The sequence below is a fragment of the Crotalus tigris genome, unplaced genomic scaffold (genome assembly GCF_016545835.1).
Source record: "Crotalus tigris isolate CLP2741 ecotype Arizona unplaced genomic scaffold, ASM1654583v1 scf7180000018548.2558034, whole genome shotgun sequence".
Lineage (NCBI taxonomy): Eukaryota > Metazoa > Chordata > Lepidosauria > Squamata > Viperidae > Crotalus > Crotalus tigris.
Genome location: NW_024097071.1, coordinates 444,795 through 461,749, shown reverse-complemented (window position 1 = coordinate 461,749; position 16,955 = coordinate 444,795). Strand labels below are relative to the sequence as shown.

Sequence of the window (16,955 nt, the reverse complement as noted above, 5' to 3'; positions counted from 1 at the left end):
GTGTTGGATGTATGTTTTTCTGTTTTGCATTTTATACTTGTTGATAAAACTAGATAGATAGATAGATAGATAGATAGATAGATAGATAGATAGATAGATAGATAGATAGATAGATAGATAGATCCTCAATAACTGTAAAAATCTGAATCCCGGGCATATCTATTCAATACTACACAATCTTAACCTAGTTTTTTACACATTGACTGTGTGATAGGGCCATTCGTCCTATCTGACTATAATTGCCTTAAATGTCCCTCCCCTTGTTTGCACTCCAGTTCCACAACTTCTCTCTCTCCCCTCCTTATCCTTCCTCTCCTTCCTGGTGCTGTTACTGTTGGTATGCCTACTAACCACTCCCCCGCACTCACCTTGGGCTGTGGATCCAGTCCAGTATCCCAAGTGCCCTTACACTGCTGTTCCCCTCTCCTCCATTCCATTTGTCTGTTGTTCTTGTCCTCCACTATTTGTCATCATAAGTCCTCTTCTCTCCCGTTTCCCTTCATGTCTGGGTGTGCGTGCTTGCAGCTCTACCCCATCCTTTCGTCCCATCTCTGTGCGATCAGCTGGTCAATGTAGTTTTTTACACGCGGTCAATGTGTAAAAAACTAGGTTAGCAAGGCTTATAAGAGATCTTTCTCCACCCCAATGCTTTACTCTGAAGACGCTGGCAATGGACCAGCGAAAGCTAAATTTGTTTTAACATTGTAAATAATTGTTTTTATTGTTTTAAATTTTTTAACAATAAGCAGCTGATTTATATTTATCTCAGAGTTCAAAGATTGTGTAGTATTGAATACGGAATTTTAACATTCTCAGGGCTTATTTGCAGTCTCCTCCTTTCTGGCTGTGGGAATTTGAAGCTAGATGCAAGCATAGAACAAACACAAAGGTAAAGAAGGCTTCAAGAGCAATGTAAGTGCATGAAGTCCTGAAATATTTTCCAGAAAAATAATTTGTCATATAATTCAAGAAGTGGAAAAACAAAAACCATTTTTTGTATTTTCTCGTTATTAGAATACATATTAAAACTCTGGAAAGGCAAATCATACAGGTTAAAATAACAAAGCCCAAGTTGCTTTGTCTTTTAAAATTTAGAAATTCTAAGTTGCTCAGTGACTACATTTCAATTTTAAATTAGCATATATGCAGTTACAAATATGTTGAAAATCTATTACTTTTTTGATGCAGAGGCCTATTAACATAAAATGAAAAAGTTTACCTTTGCATTCTCTAACAATATGATCAGCTTTTTCTGGCAGCTCTGTTACTTTCATATTAACGAACAGGGATAAAATTTCAAGTGCTTTTTCATGTGTTAATCCACTTTCTACAGAAACTTCATATTTATTGCCTGGATATAGAATCAGAAATAAATATTTGATTTAAAGCATAAATGTTTCTCCACAACTGAATTAAAGTGCTATCCACCCATCTTTGAATCAGCAAAAACTGTATTGCCATGAGGTTTGTTGTTTCCATTGCCAATTTTTGTCTTGTTTTAGTTTTCATTTACTTTGAATAGTTCTGTCCATCAATGCACATGCAATCATAGTAAACAAAGCAATTGATTTATCCATAGACTTTGCTTTGTTCTGCCTTCTGCAAGACACTAATTGGCATTAAAAAATCATCTGCCAATCATCACATTGGAACAGGAATTGAACAGTCTGGTTTATTTTCATTAGTTTTTGATGTTTAAGGAAAATGCTACATTTAATGCTTGATTCATTTTATCAATTTATACAGAATTAAAAGGAGGTAATATTCATTATTCAGTTGCACTGTGTATTTTATTTATAAGATTGTATGATTATATATTGTTTATATCATCCCCAAAAGAGCTTGGAATTGTTTTATACTGCAGCTGAACATGTTATTCTAAGTTTCCAGAATTCTTTAGATCTCCATTTCCCATTTATACTTTACTTCTTACAGAATATATTTTGTTTTCAATATTTAAAGGCACATTTTTCAACTAATTTTCCCCACAATCCTCAAATATATACATGTTACATTATTCAGATTATTTTCTATAAATTAAACATAATAATAACAAGATAATCTCCCCTCTTTCAATCTCTCTGTTACTACTACTATGTACAATTTTCTCAAGGCAATATTATTTTTGGCTTAATATAATGGATGTATCACTGCATGCTCTTAATAAGGGTTAATGGAATAAAAGCAACAAAACGCTACCACTATGAAAGGTAATAGAGAAAAACACAACCCTTACCAGTTACAGAATCTGCTACACTCCTGTCTCTACTGGTGATAAGAATCTGACACTGATTATCAAAAGCTTTTAAAACCCAGGAATCCCAAATATCATCAAGTATCAAGAGAGATCTGTCACAAAAAAGATGATAAACTTGAAATTAAACAGCACATCTACTTTAAGAAGGTTCTTCATATAGTATGTAACAATACATTTCCTTTTTTAAAGTATCCTATCTAAACAGGAGCTCAATGTAATTCCAGAGAATAATAGCAATATTTTACGATGAGCAAGCAAGTGGTATATATACATTCCTACATACTTTGAAGCACTTTTTGGAATAAAGTCCAAAGCACTGTGTAGCATTTTAATTGCATCCTTCATAATATCTGAATTTAACTATTTTAAACTTTTGTTTCTTTTTTAATCAAAAAGAGCCTTAAAGATCAATGCTTTTTCTTAAAAGATAAATTTGGCATTTGGGCTTAATTTATGATAAAATAGGGGCCAAAGGAGGCAAAAAGAAATAAAAATTAAATATTAGTCTGAATATTTAGAAAGCATATATTTATGCACATTCATTATTATATTTCTCAGTATTGTTATGCTATTCTCTTTCTGGAATTTTTAAATCATTTTTTCAAAATGGAAAATCTTCAACAAATCAGCAAAAAATGATAAATTCTTAGTACCATTTCTTATGCATAAATCACAGCAGACAAAACCAATATTTTCCCGATTTTTCAAATGAAACATGATTTATTTATTTTTACATTTACAGTATATATTATTCTCCTTACAAACAATAATATTCTAAGATTGGTTGAGCTGAAAGACTGGCACAGAGGGTGTCTATGCCTAATAGAGGACTAGAACTCTTGGCCTGTAATTTAACCAGTACATTAAACCATATACCTTAAAAATCTGAAAAAGAGTCAGTGCACTTCAAAAAGCAAGCAATTACAATTTAAGCTGATAGATACTAAGAAGTTTGAAATTTACTTATGCAGAAAATAAAGCAGTGTGGATTTTAATTCATAATCCCTGATGATCAAGACTCCAAAGTTGCTCAATGAAAGAATACATGTAAATAAATGATTATACAAATAAAACATCAGAATGACAACTACTAGCTTTATATGGAACCAATTCACTAATATTTTGTTATAAACTGTGTTTCGCTTGAATTTTAAGCTACATAGAATATTTATTGGAAACCTCTATAAATGTACGAACTTGAAACAAACAATTCTAGTCAAGTTGATTTAAAATTAAAGATAGCAAATGTAAGTCTGTTCTACTGACATTACCTTGGGCTTGTGCGCAACAGCAACAAACGAAGGCGATCTTTTGCTTCCTCAATATTAAATGGTGGCCTTTGTGAATAAGTGAAGTCCTGATCTAATCTCCGGCAAAGATTTTGGAGTTTCATTAGCAGACCTGCTTTATCCTGTTTTCCAACAGAAACCCAATGCACTCCTCCTGGGAAACAATCTAAGAAAAAAAAATATGTTAAAATTAAAAGATATTAGAGAACATTAATGATTCTTAAAAGAAACCTCCAAATATATTGGGGCTATATAAAAAATTGACTGAATAATAACAGTCATTGCTTTCCTCTGCTTTTTTGTCTTCTCTCGTTATTACTTTTTCTTTTATGAGACTGAATGTTGAGAGTAGAGGCTGTCTTTTTTCTAAGGAGCATATACAAAGTCAAATTATCCTCAAATGGAACAATAGCATGAAACTCCTAAATATTAGATGGCTCCACGACGCCCCAAATGCTACATGTATCAAGCTATGTAATTCTACTCTTATTATTTTTACACTTGTCTACAGCATTTGATTACCCTGGCTGATACTGAAAATGTACGCATTTTTGAGATTAATTAGCACTCTAACAGAAGAAAACCATAACAGCCAGAAGTAGGAAAAATAAACAGACAGTAACAAACTATTTCCATTCTGTTCCCAAGCTATGATTCCACTGAGCAGTAAAACAAGACTTTAGCAGGCAAGACATTTTTTTTTTGTTATTCTTCATAAGACTATAGTGAATAGAAGAAATGATTTCAAGATCTGCAAGGGTTTATTCTCTGTTTTCCGTTTATTGTTATATTTCTGTATACACCTGCAGATAAGCTAAGGATTTTAGGTGCCAAAAGAAACCCCCAAAATTGGATTCAGCTTACTCATGGCTGGGCTTATCCACGAGTATGTACAATACTTTTAAAAAGTAATAAAATATCATAGTACTTTCAAGTACTATGAAAATGTGCCTCCTTCAGATAAGTCAATCATTGACATTTTTGTATTTTAATTTTCATAGCTGGCTTATCCATTGCTATTGCTTTTCACAGTATTTTGGTTAAAACTTGAGGATCGGCTTCTACACAGATAGGCTTACATGCAAGGATACTATTGATATATTTTACTGTGTAAACTACCTTGAGTCTGGAGTTGGTTGTAGTCCTCAACTTACAATCATTTGTTCAGTGACCATTTGAAGTTATAACAGCACTGAACAAATGATGGTTATACTTGTCCTTGGAGTTTTGACTATCTCAGCGCTACCATAGTCACGTGATAACAATCTGGACACTTGGCAAATAGTGCATATTTACAACCAGTTATGGTGCCCTGTCATCACAGAAAATCAATGGGGAATATGGCAGGGAAGGTTGCAACTAGGGTAAGAGTACCTGCTTTCTCAGCCCTTCTGCCTTTACATCAGCCTCACCTGAACCCTCTATGCCTTCTTCATATCCTCCCTCCTTCTCACATACCCCCTCACCTCTTACACACCTCATCAATCCATACCACTTGTTCACCCCTGCAAACCTTTCCCAACTTATTAAGATTTTCTTTGTATCAGATATTGACTCTGAACATTTACAATAAACAACAATTGAGTAATATTATTTCTTTCCTCCCTTACTCATATTCCAAAATTATATTTTGGTACTCTATGTCAAGGGTCCTCAACCCCTGGTCCGTGGACCGGTACCGGTCTGCGGCATGCCAGCAACTGGTCCACACAAACAAGCAAAGCCCCATCCGTGGGATGCAGGCAGCACACAAAACCATACACTCTCCAGTCTGTGGAAAAACCTTTCTCCACGGAACCGGTCCCTGGTGCCCAAAAGGTTGGGAACCTCTGCTCTATGTCATTTGGGCACTGTAAGATTATTATATAGCATGTTCAAAACTAAATTGGAACCTTCTGTTTGAAGTGGGTTTTATTTTGAAGACAAATTGCAATTTTCAATAAACTAGGAAAGTGAATTAAGATGCTACATTAATAGAAAATATATAAATACCTTTTAAAAGATCATGGTTACGTAGAGTTTCTGCTGCCAAAACAGACTTTCCACAACCTGCCATGCCGTAAATAATCACCCATCCCGGATCATTTCCTAACCCGTATAGGTTATGCTGTATTTTTTTTAGTAATTCTGGACGAGTAACAAATACTACTGGCCTCTGTGGAACTCCACCTTCACAAAGGGTAGTCTTAACTTAAATTCAGAAAGGAAAGACAAACAAAAATAATAGCAGCCAGTATCTTAAGATGATATAGTATAAAGAGCAGCAAAATAATTTTGACTGGTAGAGACTGGTACTAGCCACAGAGAAAGGAAGAGAATGATTGAAAACAGTGTCTCCTATTTGCAATCCCTGGAGCTGGTCTAGCAAGGTATATGCATAGTCAATGATATTGAAAACTGCTGAGAAATCCAGAAGACCCAGGATGGCCAAGCCCTCCAAAGGTTATTCACAATTGGCCAGGAATACAGTCTCAACCCACTGCGTGGATTATCCATCTCCAGTGCTGGAGAATTTAATACACATTTTCGTGCTTTATTGGTCTGGGATTGTAATCACTTTAAGGTGAAAAGGATACTATTTTAGGAAAATTGTGAATACTATTAACAATTATACTAAGAATTTGGAATATTCCATTATTTTGTTAGCTTTTCTTATTTATTTACAAGAACAACATAATTTTAGGTAATACATATAAAGATACAGTTTTAGTAGTTTAAATCGCTACTCACAAAATTATTATAGTCCATTATAAAATGCATACAGTGAGCCAGCAAATGTTAAATCATTTAGAAATGAAAAATCATTTAGAAATGGAGATTATGTTATAATTCAGTGTTTCCTTAAACTGTAATTTGTTTTGTTATAATTCAATCAAATTTAAATTAAAAGTATGACTAAGTCAGTGAGATACACATTTAGGAATATATTATAAATCTGCCACTCTTAATAATTATTTCTGTGAAAAAGTACACATATACACACTACTTGTCATATGAAGTTAGTTAGTTTTTGTTGATTGGGACAACATATAATCTCTAGTAAATAAAAAAAATCATAACTAACCATATGAAGTTATACCAGTCTCAGAATTTTTTTTATTTGAAGATGAAATAATAGAGAGGCCATCTTGAAGGAGAGCAGCAAGATCTTTGTATCCTTCCTGTCGTAAAGCATTATAGAAAGATATATATGCAAAATTATCTTTGGCAATAATTAATTTTAGAAGCATGGCTGCCTGTTCTTTTCGTGTAGTCTAGTAGAGAAAAGAATAAAATGTAGATTTAGTACATTTTTAGTACATTCTAAAATTCTACAATTTCAATATGCATTAGAAAGTGATATGTTACTAAAATTGTTTATATTTGTTGTTGAATATGGAAGTCATTTCTATATTTTTCATTTTCTATACTATATTCTTAATTTTACTTTCCTTTCTATTTTTATTTCTATTTTTCTTTTCTGCACCTTCTTTTCTTTTTCTTTTTTTTAAATTTGTATTAGTTTTTATTGTGTACCAAAAAAACCCCTTTCAGTATACACTTGGTATTTTTTTCTGGACTGATGCACCAGACTTAATGAAGAAAAAAATGACAACTCCTACACTATTTAGAAAACATTCTTGGCCAAGATAAATACTTTTGCAATCAAATGTTACACATCTCTACTAACTAAGTTCATTGGAATATACCTCTAGGTGAATGTTCATAGCTTTACCTAGGATTATTGAATTTTTCTCAGTATAGTTAAGCACATGAAATATATATTATCTTCACCTGAGCATATAATTGTCCTTATCTGGACAACTATTTGTAAAATCTTAAAAGAAATTAGTTCCCAAAAAATTGTACAGTAATCCCCGAGTTACAAGCTTTCACTTAACGCTTGTTCGAAGTTACGTGATAAGCACCCCCTAGTGCTTATGAGCAAGTCCCGAAATTACAAATATTGGAGCACCACGGCAGTCATTCGCCCTTACGAGTGACCGCAGTGACACTGCAACATTCAGCATGGTTATTCCCTCCCTTCCCACCCCCGCCCCGGGTCTCCCTAGGCATCAGGTCTTCAATACTCATCCTGCAAAGATCGAGATCCTTCACTTTCTTGGCTGCTCCAGGTTTTCGGTACATTCGCAGAGAATGGAGGCCTAAAGTAACACAAGATCACTCGAGATCAGTGGGGCGAAATCTCATGCTACTGATCTCACATGATCTCATGGTACTTTAGGCCTCTGTTCTCTGTAACAGAGAATGGACCCGAAACCGGCACCGGATGCCTTCTCCGGGCCGCTGTCGCCAGGATCTGAGGCGTGGGAAACCGGCCCCCGGAGGCCATGGAAGTGTCCCCCAGCCTCAGGTCCGGACAGCAGCAGGAACTGCAGCAGAGAGATGGATCTTTTCCAGGTTATTCTGGCGTGGCAGGAAGGGAGGGGGAAGCATGAGGTATCTTAGTGGGGCGGGGAGGCTTTGGGGGTCTGTTCCATCACTAGGCCCCCCATGGCCTTTCCCACCCTGAGATACCTCATGTTCACTTAACGAGTCTTAACAAGCAAGGGAGTGATCTCGTTTGAGGTATGAGATTCACTCCCACGAATTTTTGAGTTACAAGTGGAATGGGCAGGCTCCATTACACTTATAACTTGAGGACTACCTGTATATCAAAAATATTCAGGCAAGGTAACCTCTTTAAAGACTTGCAATCCTCAAAATGGAAAAATTGAAAAAATAACAATACAATTATGGCATTTTATTTGATAAATGTACAATCAACCCTTTTGAAGAGATGAATACAGTTTAATTTTGTCCTCACACAGCTACCTATGAAATAGCTTGGGCTGAAAGAGACTAACTGATCCAAAGACACCCTATGAACTTCATGATTAAGAGTAGACATGAATTCAGATCTCCATAGTCCTAGTCTAGCACCTTGACTACTGCACTTTAATGACGGATTCAAACAGAGTATGTTTAATTTTGTTTATATACTTATACCAAATCTAATTACTATAAGAGTTATTATAAAGCTACAACAAATTTCTTAGATTCAGAATGAGGCTGCTATTCTATATTTACTAATTCAGGGAGTCAGCATTTGAACTCTGCTGCAGAGGGGGGATATTGTATGAGACTGACTATTAATGATTCCTGGGCATTTTGATAGTTAGTTTTTGTATGTATTTGTTTTTAATTCGATTACTGCATCAGGTATGAATGCTATTTAGTGTCAATTTAAGATTGGAGCAGCATACCACAGCAGTAAGTAAGTAAATAAATAATATTGAGCTCAATGAAAAATTCTTTATTTAATTAGATTTATAGACCAGTTACATCTCTTGAGAAGACATACAATGAGGGAAGAAATTATGTGATCCCCTGCTGATTTTGTATGTTTGCCCACTGACAAAGAAAAGATCAGTCTATAATTATAATGGTAGGTTTATTTTAACAGTGAGAGACATAATAAAAACAAAAAAATCCAGAAAAATGCATTTCAAAAAAGTTATAAATTGATTTGCATTTTAATGAGTGAAATAAGTATTTGATCCCCTATCAATCAGCAAGATTCCTGGCTGCCAGATGTCTTTTATGCAGGTAACGAGCTGAGATTAGGAGCATTCTCTTAAAGTGCTCCTAATCTCAGCTTATTACCTGTATAAAAGACACCTGTCCACAGAAGCAATTAATTAATCAGATTCCAAATCCCTCACCATGGCCAAGACCAAAGAACTGTCCAAGGGTGTCAGGAACAAGATTGTAGACCTACACAAGGCTGGAATGGGCTACAAAACTATTGCCAAGCAGTTTGGTGAGAAGGTGACAACAGTTGGTGCAATTATTTGCAAATGGAAGAAATACAAAATAACTGTTAATCTCCCTAGGTCTGGGGCCTTATGCAAGATCTCATCTCATGGAGTTTCAATGATCATGAGAACGGTGAGAAATCAGCCCAGAACTACATGGGAGGATCTTGTCAATGATCTCAAAGCAGCTGGGATCATAGTCATCAAGAAAACAATTGGTAACAGACTATGCCGTGAAAGATTTAAATCCTGCAGTGCCCGCAAGGTCCCCCTGCTCAAGAAAGCACATGTACAGGCCCAACTGAAGTTAGCCAATGAACATCTGAATGATTCAGAGGAGAACTGGGTGAAAGTGTTGTGGTCAGATGAGACTAAAATCAAACTTCGTTATCAGCTCAACTCACCATGTTTGGAGGAGGAATGCTGCCTATGACCCCAAGAACACCATCCCCACAGTCAAACATGGAGGTGGAAATATTATGCTTTGGGAGTGTTTTTCTAATGGACAGGACAACTTCACCGCATCAAAGGGACAATGAACAGGGCCATGTAACGTCAAATCTTGGGTGAGAACCTCCTTCCCTCAGCCAGGGCACTGAAAATGGGTTGTAGATGGGTATTCCAGCATGGCAATGACCCAAAACACATGGCCAAGGCAACAAAGGAGTGGCTCAAGAAGCACATTAAGGTCCTGGAGTACCCTAGCCAGTCTCCAGATCTTAATCCCATAGAAAATATGTAGAGGGAAGCTGAAGGTTTCGAGCTGCCAAACATCAGCCTCAAAACCTTAATGATCTGAAGAGGATCTGCAAAGGGGAGTGGGACAAAATCCTTCCTGAGATGTGCGCAAACCTGGTGGCCAATTACAAGAAATGTCTGACCTCTGTGATTGCCAACAAGGGTTTTGCTGCCAAGTACTAAGTCGTGTTTTGTGAAGGGGTCAAATACTTATTGAAGGTATTTTTAAAATGCAAATCAATTTATAACTTTTTTGAAATGCGTTTTTCTGGATTTTTTGCTGTTATTTTGTATTTCACTATTAAAATAAACCTACTTTTAAAATAATATTCTGATCATTTCTTTATCAGCGGGCAAATGTACAAAATCAGCAAGGGATCAAATAATTTTTTCCCTGTACAAAGTTAACTCTATGTTCACTGTACATACATAGAAGGCTAGTTTTCCTACTGAAGTCAAAGTAAAAATATAAATGCCTACTTAATTCCCATTGAAATATGCAACTAACTTCATATGTATCCGACCTAATGTTGTTACTAAACTTCTATATATTTTTAATACTGATATTTTTTCTATCAAAAAATATCCAATAGCACTCTGACATTCAGCTTCAACAAGCTGTTATATTATTACAAATGTAATCTAGAACTTTAGGAAATGTATTTGCTATTTCACTTTTGCCATACTCGCTATTTCTAAGCCCTACTCTACTAATTGTTGTTACATTAACAGACTAATAATTGCTAGTACTACTCCGCTCTTGTATCATCTGAGTCACTTGTATATAGTAACATTTGTTCTAGAGTTACATACAACCTTGGGTGTGTGTGTTACAGGTTATCCCCAGAGTTCATATCAAAAATCTGAGTGCAGCCACATGTGGCCTGAAGTCTCATATCATGCCCTCTGTTCTAAAACTTTATATATTAACAGTACTTCTATTCTAACGTAAACAAAAAGATAAAAACCTTTAATAACCTGAGCTTTTACTTTCTCTTCTTCCATCTCTGTCAAGATATCATCAGCAACCATATGATCCATTATATAAGATGTCTTGATATCACTTTCCAAAGCTTGGCGGTTCTGAATCAAATAACTTCTAGCTCTCTCGTCCATGTTTATTGTTCCTTTTAGCTGAGTAATTCTATGAGCTAACCAAGACACAGAAAATTTCACAGTTATAATGTATGAATATCACTTATATGTTACTTTAAAAATGAGAAGACAGAACCTTGGATTACTAACATTAATCAGTATTTCAACTTGCAATAAATTATTGAACAGTTGTTAGCTACCTTTGGACTTCAATACTGATACCTAGCCACCAGTGAAAAACTGTGGCAGATGACAGCTTATCAACAAATGAACCTAGAATTGTTCATTTTAATTTTCCTGAAATATATTTTCCAATTACAAAATGGTCCTGATACCATATAACTGCCAGCTCTCCAACTGCAATAATATAGAGCAGTATAAAGAATGAGGAATAAGATAATTAAACCAAAATTATATGCTCTAGAGACATTAGTACATTACAGGTAGTCTTTGATTTACAATCATTCGTTTAATAATCGTTCAAAGTTACGCCATTGAAAAAAGTGACTTATGACCATTTTTCACACTTATGACCATTGCAGCATCCCTGTGATCACATGATCAAAATTCAGATGAATTGGAATGTATTTATGATGGTTGCAATGTCCTGGGATTATATGATCACCTTTTATGATCTTCTGACAAGCAAAGTCAATGGGGAAGCCAGATCAATTAACAACTGTGTTATCAACTGTGGTAACAACTGTGGCAAGGAAGGTTGTAAAATGACATCAGAAATTTTGGGTTCCACTATGTTCATACCCCTTTATGGATTACTGCCTTGTCGTGGTGAAGGGGCTTGCGTAACTCAATGAAGCTATAAGCTATGCCATGCAGGGCCACCCAAGACGGACAGGTCATAGCAGAGAGTTCTGACAAAATGTGATCCACTGGAGAAGGAAATGGCAAACCACTCCAGTATCTTTGCCATGAAAACCCCATGGACAGTACTAAAAGGCAAAAAATATGACGCTGGAAGATGAGCCCCTCAGGTCAGAAGGTGTCCAATATGCTACTGGGGAAGAGCAGAGGGCTAGTACTAGTAGCTCCAGAAAGAATGAAGCGACTGGGCCAAAGCTGAAAGGACGCTCAGCTGTGGATATATCTGGTGGTGAAAGGGAAGTCCGATGCTGTAAAGATCTTTTCTCCATAGGAACCTGGAATGTAAGATCCATGAATCAAGGCAAGCTAGACGTAGTCAAAAAAGAGATGACAAGACTGAACATCGACATCTTAGGAATCAGCGAACTAAAATGGACAGGAATGGGTGAATTTAACTCAGAGGACCATCAGGTATACTACTGTGGGCAAGAATCCCTCAGAAGAAATGGAGTAGCCTTCATAGTCAATAAAAGAATAGGAAAAGCAATACTGGGATACAATCCCCAAATGACAGAATGATCTCAATTCGAATCCAAGGCAAACCATTCAATATCACAGTAGTCCAAATCTATGCCCCAACCACTGGTGCTGAAGAGGATGAAATTGACCGGTTCTATGAAGCCCTACAGCACCTTATAGAATTAACACCAAAAAATGATGTCCTTATCATCATGGGGGATTGGAATGCTAAGGTAGGAAGCCAAAAGATAACCGGAATAACAGGCAAGTTTGGCCTTGGAGTACAAAATGAAGCAGGGCACAGGCTAATAGAATTTTGTCAAGAGAATACGATGGTCATAACAAACACTCTTTTCCAACAACCCAAGAGACGGCTCTACACATGGACATCACCAGACAGTCAACACAGAAATCAGATTGACTATGTGCTCTGCAGCCAAAGATGGAGAAGCTCTATACAGTCAGTAAAAACAAGACCAGGAGCTGACTGTGGCTCAGATCATGAGCTTCTCGTTGCAAAATTTAGGCTTAAGTTGAAAAAAGTAGGGAAAAGCACTAGGCCACTCAGGTATGAACTAAATCATATCCCTAATGAATATACAGTAGAGGTGACAAATAGATTTAAGGAATTAGATCTGATAGACAGAGTGCCTGAAGAACTATGGATGGAAGTTCGCAACATTGTACAAGAGGTAGCAACTAAAACCATCCCAAAGAAAAAGAAATGCAAGAAAGCAAAATGGCTGTCTGAGGAAGCTTTGCAAATAGCTGAGGAAAGAAGGGAAGCGAAAGGCAAAGGAGAAAGAGAAAGATACACCCAATTGAATGCAGAATTCCAGAGAGTAGCTAGAAGAGATAAGAATGCCTTCTTAAATGAACAGTGCAAAGAAATAGAAGAAAACAACAGAATAGGGAGGACCAGAGATCTCTTCAAGAAAATTGGAGATATGAAGGGAACGTTTCATGCAAAGATGGGCATGATAAAGGACCAAAATGGCAGAGACCTAACAGAGGCAGAAGACATTAAGAAGAGATGGCAAAACTACACAGAAGAACTATACAAGAATGAGCTTAACATCCCAGATAACCACAATGAGATGGTCACTGACCTCGAACCAGACATCCTAGAATGTGAAGTGAAATGGGCCTTAGAAAATCTGAGCAACAACAAAGCTAGTGGAGGTGACAGTATTCCAGCTGAGCTATTCAAAATCTTAAAAGACAATGCAGTAAAAGTGCTACACTCAATTTGCCAGCAAATTTGGAAAACTCAACAGTGGCCACAGGATTGGAAAAGGTCAGTTTACATTCCAATTCCAAAGAAAGGCAATGCCAAAGAATGTTCAAACTATCGCACCATTGCACTCATTTCACATGCTAGTAAAGTTATGCTTAAAATCCTACAAGCTAGACTCCAGCAGTATGTGGATCGAGAAGTACAGGCAGGATTTCGAAGAGGCAGAGGAACTAGAGATCAAATTGCCAACATACGCTGGATCATGGAGAAAGCTAGGGAGTTCCAGAAAAACATCTACTTCTGCTTCATTGACTATGCAAAAGCCTTTGATTATGTGGATCACAACAAATTGTGGCAAGTTCTTAAAGAGATGGGAGTACCAGACCATCTCATTTGTCTCTTGAGAAACCTATATGAGAACTGGACACAGAACCACCGATTGGTTCCAAATTGGAAAAGGAGTCCGGCAAGGCTGTATACTGTCGCCCTGCCTATTTAACTTATATGCAGAGCACATCATGAGAAAGCAGGGCTAGATGAAACAAAAGTTGGAATTAAGATTGCCGGGAGAAATATCAACAACCTAAGATATGCAGATGATACCACTCTAATGGCAGAAAGTGAAGAGGAACTAAAGAGCCTCTTGATGCGGGTGAAGAAGGAGAGTGCAAAAGTTGGCTTGAAACTCAACATTAAGAAAACCAAAATCATGGCATCCGGCCCTCTCAATTCCTGGCAAATAGATGGGGAAGAAATGGAGGTAGTGACAGATTTTATTTTTCTGGGCTCTAAGATCACCTCAGATGGGGACTGCAGCCAAGAAATTAAAAGACGCTTGCTCCTGGGGAGGAAAACTATGGCAAATCTAGACAGCATACTAAAAAGGAGAGACATCACCCTGCCAACAAAAGTGTGTATAGTCCAGGTCATGGTTTTCCCAGTTGCAATGTATGGCTGTGAAAGTTGGACCATAAGAAAGACTGAGCGCCAAAGCATTGAGGCCTTTGAACTATGGTGCTGGAGAAGACTCCTGTGAGTCCCTTGGACCGTAAGGCGTTCAAACCGGTCAGTCCTAGAGGAGATCAACCCCGACTGCTCTTTAGAAGGCCAGATCCTGAAGTTGAAACTCAAATACTTTGGCCACCTGATGAGAAGGAAGAACTCACTGGAGAAGGGCCTAATGCTGGGAAAGATTGAGGGCAATAGAAGAAAGGGAGGACAGAGAATGAGATGGCTGGATGGAGTCACTGAAGCAGTAGGTGTGAACTTAAATGGACTCCAGAAGATGGTAGAGGACAGGAAGACCTGGAGGAACATTGTCCATGGGGTCACGATGGGTCGGACACGACTTCGCAATTAACAACAACAAATGTTCATTAGTCAAGGATTACCTATATACAAATTATTCAGTTCATCAGACATTATTTATGCATTATCCCAATATTTTATTTAGGTGCAGTCTTACCAAAATACTTTTTTAGCATTTATTTAACTAATTACATAAAATAAATTAACTTCAACTATAAATTTGCTTTAAACAGTGAAAGAAAAGAGTCTAATTCGATATCTTTAAATGATACCCTGGCATTTCTAGAACATCACATATATATTTACAATTAAAAAATAAAAATGTTTATTTATGTATTTATGTATTAAATTTGTTTGCTCACCACAAGTTGATTCTGGCTGGCTGACAATGTTAAAAGGAATAAAACTATACAAAAACATGTATAGAATAAAATAATATAAAATACAAATTATATAATCATAAAAGCAAGATTTTAGAAATAAAAGCAATCTGAAAATTAATGTTTAACACAAAATATTAATTAGCCTAAGAAACAGTAAGGCTTATGGAAAAAAATAGATTCCATAGATTAATAAAATATGCTATTGCACTGTATTAAGTACAAATTTTATATAATAGCAAGCTAAAGCAATATGCAGTAAAATTTAAACACAAAGTGTAGGAACCTAACAGCATATATTTTAATGTTACATTCTCAAATACCAGAAATTGCACATATATACTGCTACAATGCTTGCACTATGATTATCTAGCTGAAAAATATATACAACATAAAGATTTATTTCTCCAATATTACCCTAACAACCTGTTCTAGGTCAATAAAAAGGGAGAAAGTGATATTTAGAGGATAGGGTTGTAAGTTTTCATAATTTTGTAGGTTTAATTTGCCGTATCAGAGACCTATCAACAAATTAGAATGATTTCATACAACAAAATACTAACTTGGAGATTATCCACTTGAAGTTCATTAGGACTGTCTTGTACAGATGTGTTTACTGCTGTAGGTAACTAAATTCAGGAAGTTAAAATATTCGACGTTGGAATAATCTCGTGAAAAATTCTTGCCTCTACCTCAAACATGCACTTACACCACTTCATGCTACTTAAAATGTTCAATTCCCAAGACACCACTTGCCTTCCAAAAATACGGGAGTAGCCTTGTCCAATACAGAACACGTTTCTTTACGTAGCTCTATCCAAACCTTAAAATAAAAATAAAAACGGCGAATTTCTCGATCAAGCTATTTAAGGAAAGGTGACGTCTTGCTGCGAATTTTCGACTGCCCGCTCCGTTCCTAAAGTTGGCCCGCCCTATTTTTTATCTCGATGACTCCTGCCCTCTCGCACTCTCCAACCCACCTTCAACACGCTTTTATTTTCTCTCTCTCTCTCTCATCGTCTCGTCTACCGTCTCCCCGCCCTCAGGCTTGCTGCAAGGTTACCTGGAGGCGTAAGCAGCGTTCGTGGGAACGGAAGCGGGCGGCCCCGATAAAGCCCTTCACACCTCTCAACCTTCACCCCATTTCAGTTGCCCTCGGGACGGGCACTCGGGAACTAGCAGCCATTTCCTCTTTCGCGAGGCGAATCGAGGAGGCAAAAAGCGAGAGGGGCGGGGTAAAGCAGAGGCGAGCGTCCGCCAAAGTTCCTCGGGAAGAGTAGCTCGAAGAAGCGGAGCGGGTCGCCGCCCGGCAGCCACGAGGCTCGAGCTAACAAAGCCGACGCCTCGTGCCCGAGCCACTTGCTCACCGTCTTGGCTCAGCTCGCGCCTGACAAGGCAAAGAGACCGCTGTGACTGTCTGCGAGCGCGCGCCTCCCCGCTACTCGCACCGCGTTCAGCTCCTCATTCCCCCCGCCTACATCAACTAGCAAGGGCTCGCGAACAGAAACGATG

General features: G+C 37.1%; 1 protein-coding gene across 7 annotated transcripts in view; it reads right to left on the bottom strand.

Annotated features, from left to right (window-relative positions):
- APAF1 (apoptotic peptidase activating factor 1) overlaps nucleotides 1-16,952 on the bottom strand; it is a 60,910-nt gene extending 43,958 nt beyond the window's left edge. Inside the window, exons 1-8 of one of the 7 annotated variants that reach the window (XM_039354044.1) lie at nucleotides 16,811-16,943; nucleotides 16,200-16,266; nucleotides 11,061-11,233; nucleotides 6,611-6,800; nucleotides 5,539-5,736; nucleotides 3,529-3,712; nucleotides 2,237-2,349; nucleotides 1,220-1,351 (exon numbers count right to left, since the gene is read on the bottom strand). In XM_039354044.1, the coding sequence (XP_039209978.1) occupies nucleotides 1,220-1,351; nucleotides 2,237-2,349; nucleotides 3,529-3,712; nucleotides 5,539-5,736; nucleotides 6,611-6,800; nucleotides 11,061-11,198 (955 nt within the window). In that variant the 5' untranslated portion in view covers nucleotides 11,199-11,233; nucleotides 16,200-16,266; nucleotides 16,811-16,943. Of the gene's footprint in view, nucleotides 1-1,219; nucleotides 1,352-2,236; nucleotides 2,350-3,528; nucleotides 3,713-5,538; nucleotides 5,737-6,610; nucleotides 6,801-11,060; nucleotides 11,234-16,006; nucleotides 16,172-16,199; nucleotides 16,395-16,423 lie in introns of those variants that run through there. The other 6 variants (XM_039354041.1, XM_039354047.1, XM_039354042.1 and 3 more) reach the window with 6 other exon arrangements.
- Nucleotides 16,953-16,955: the final 3 nt, after the last annotated feature.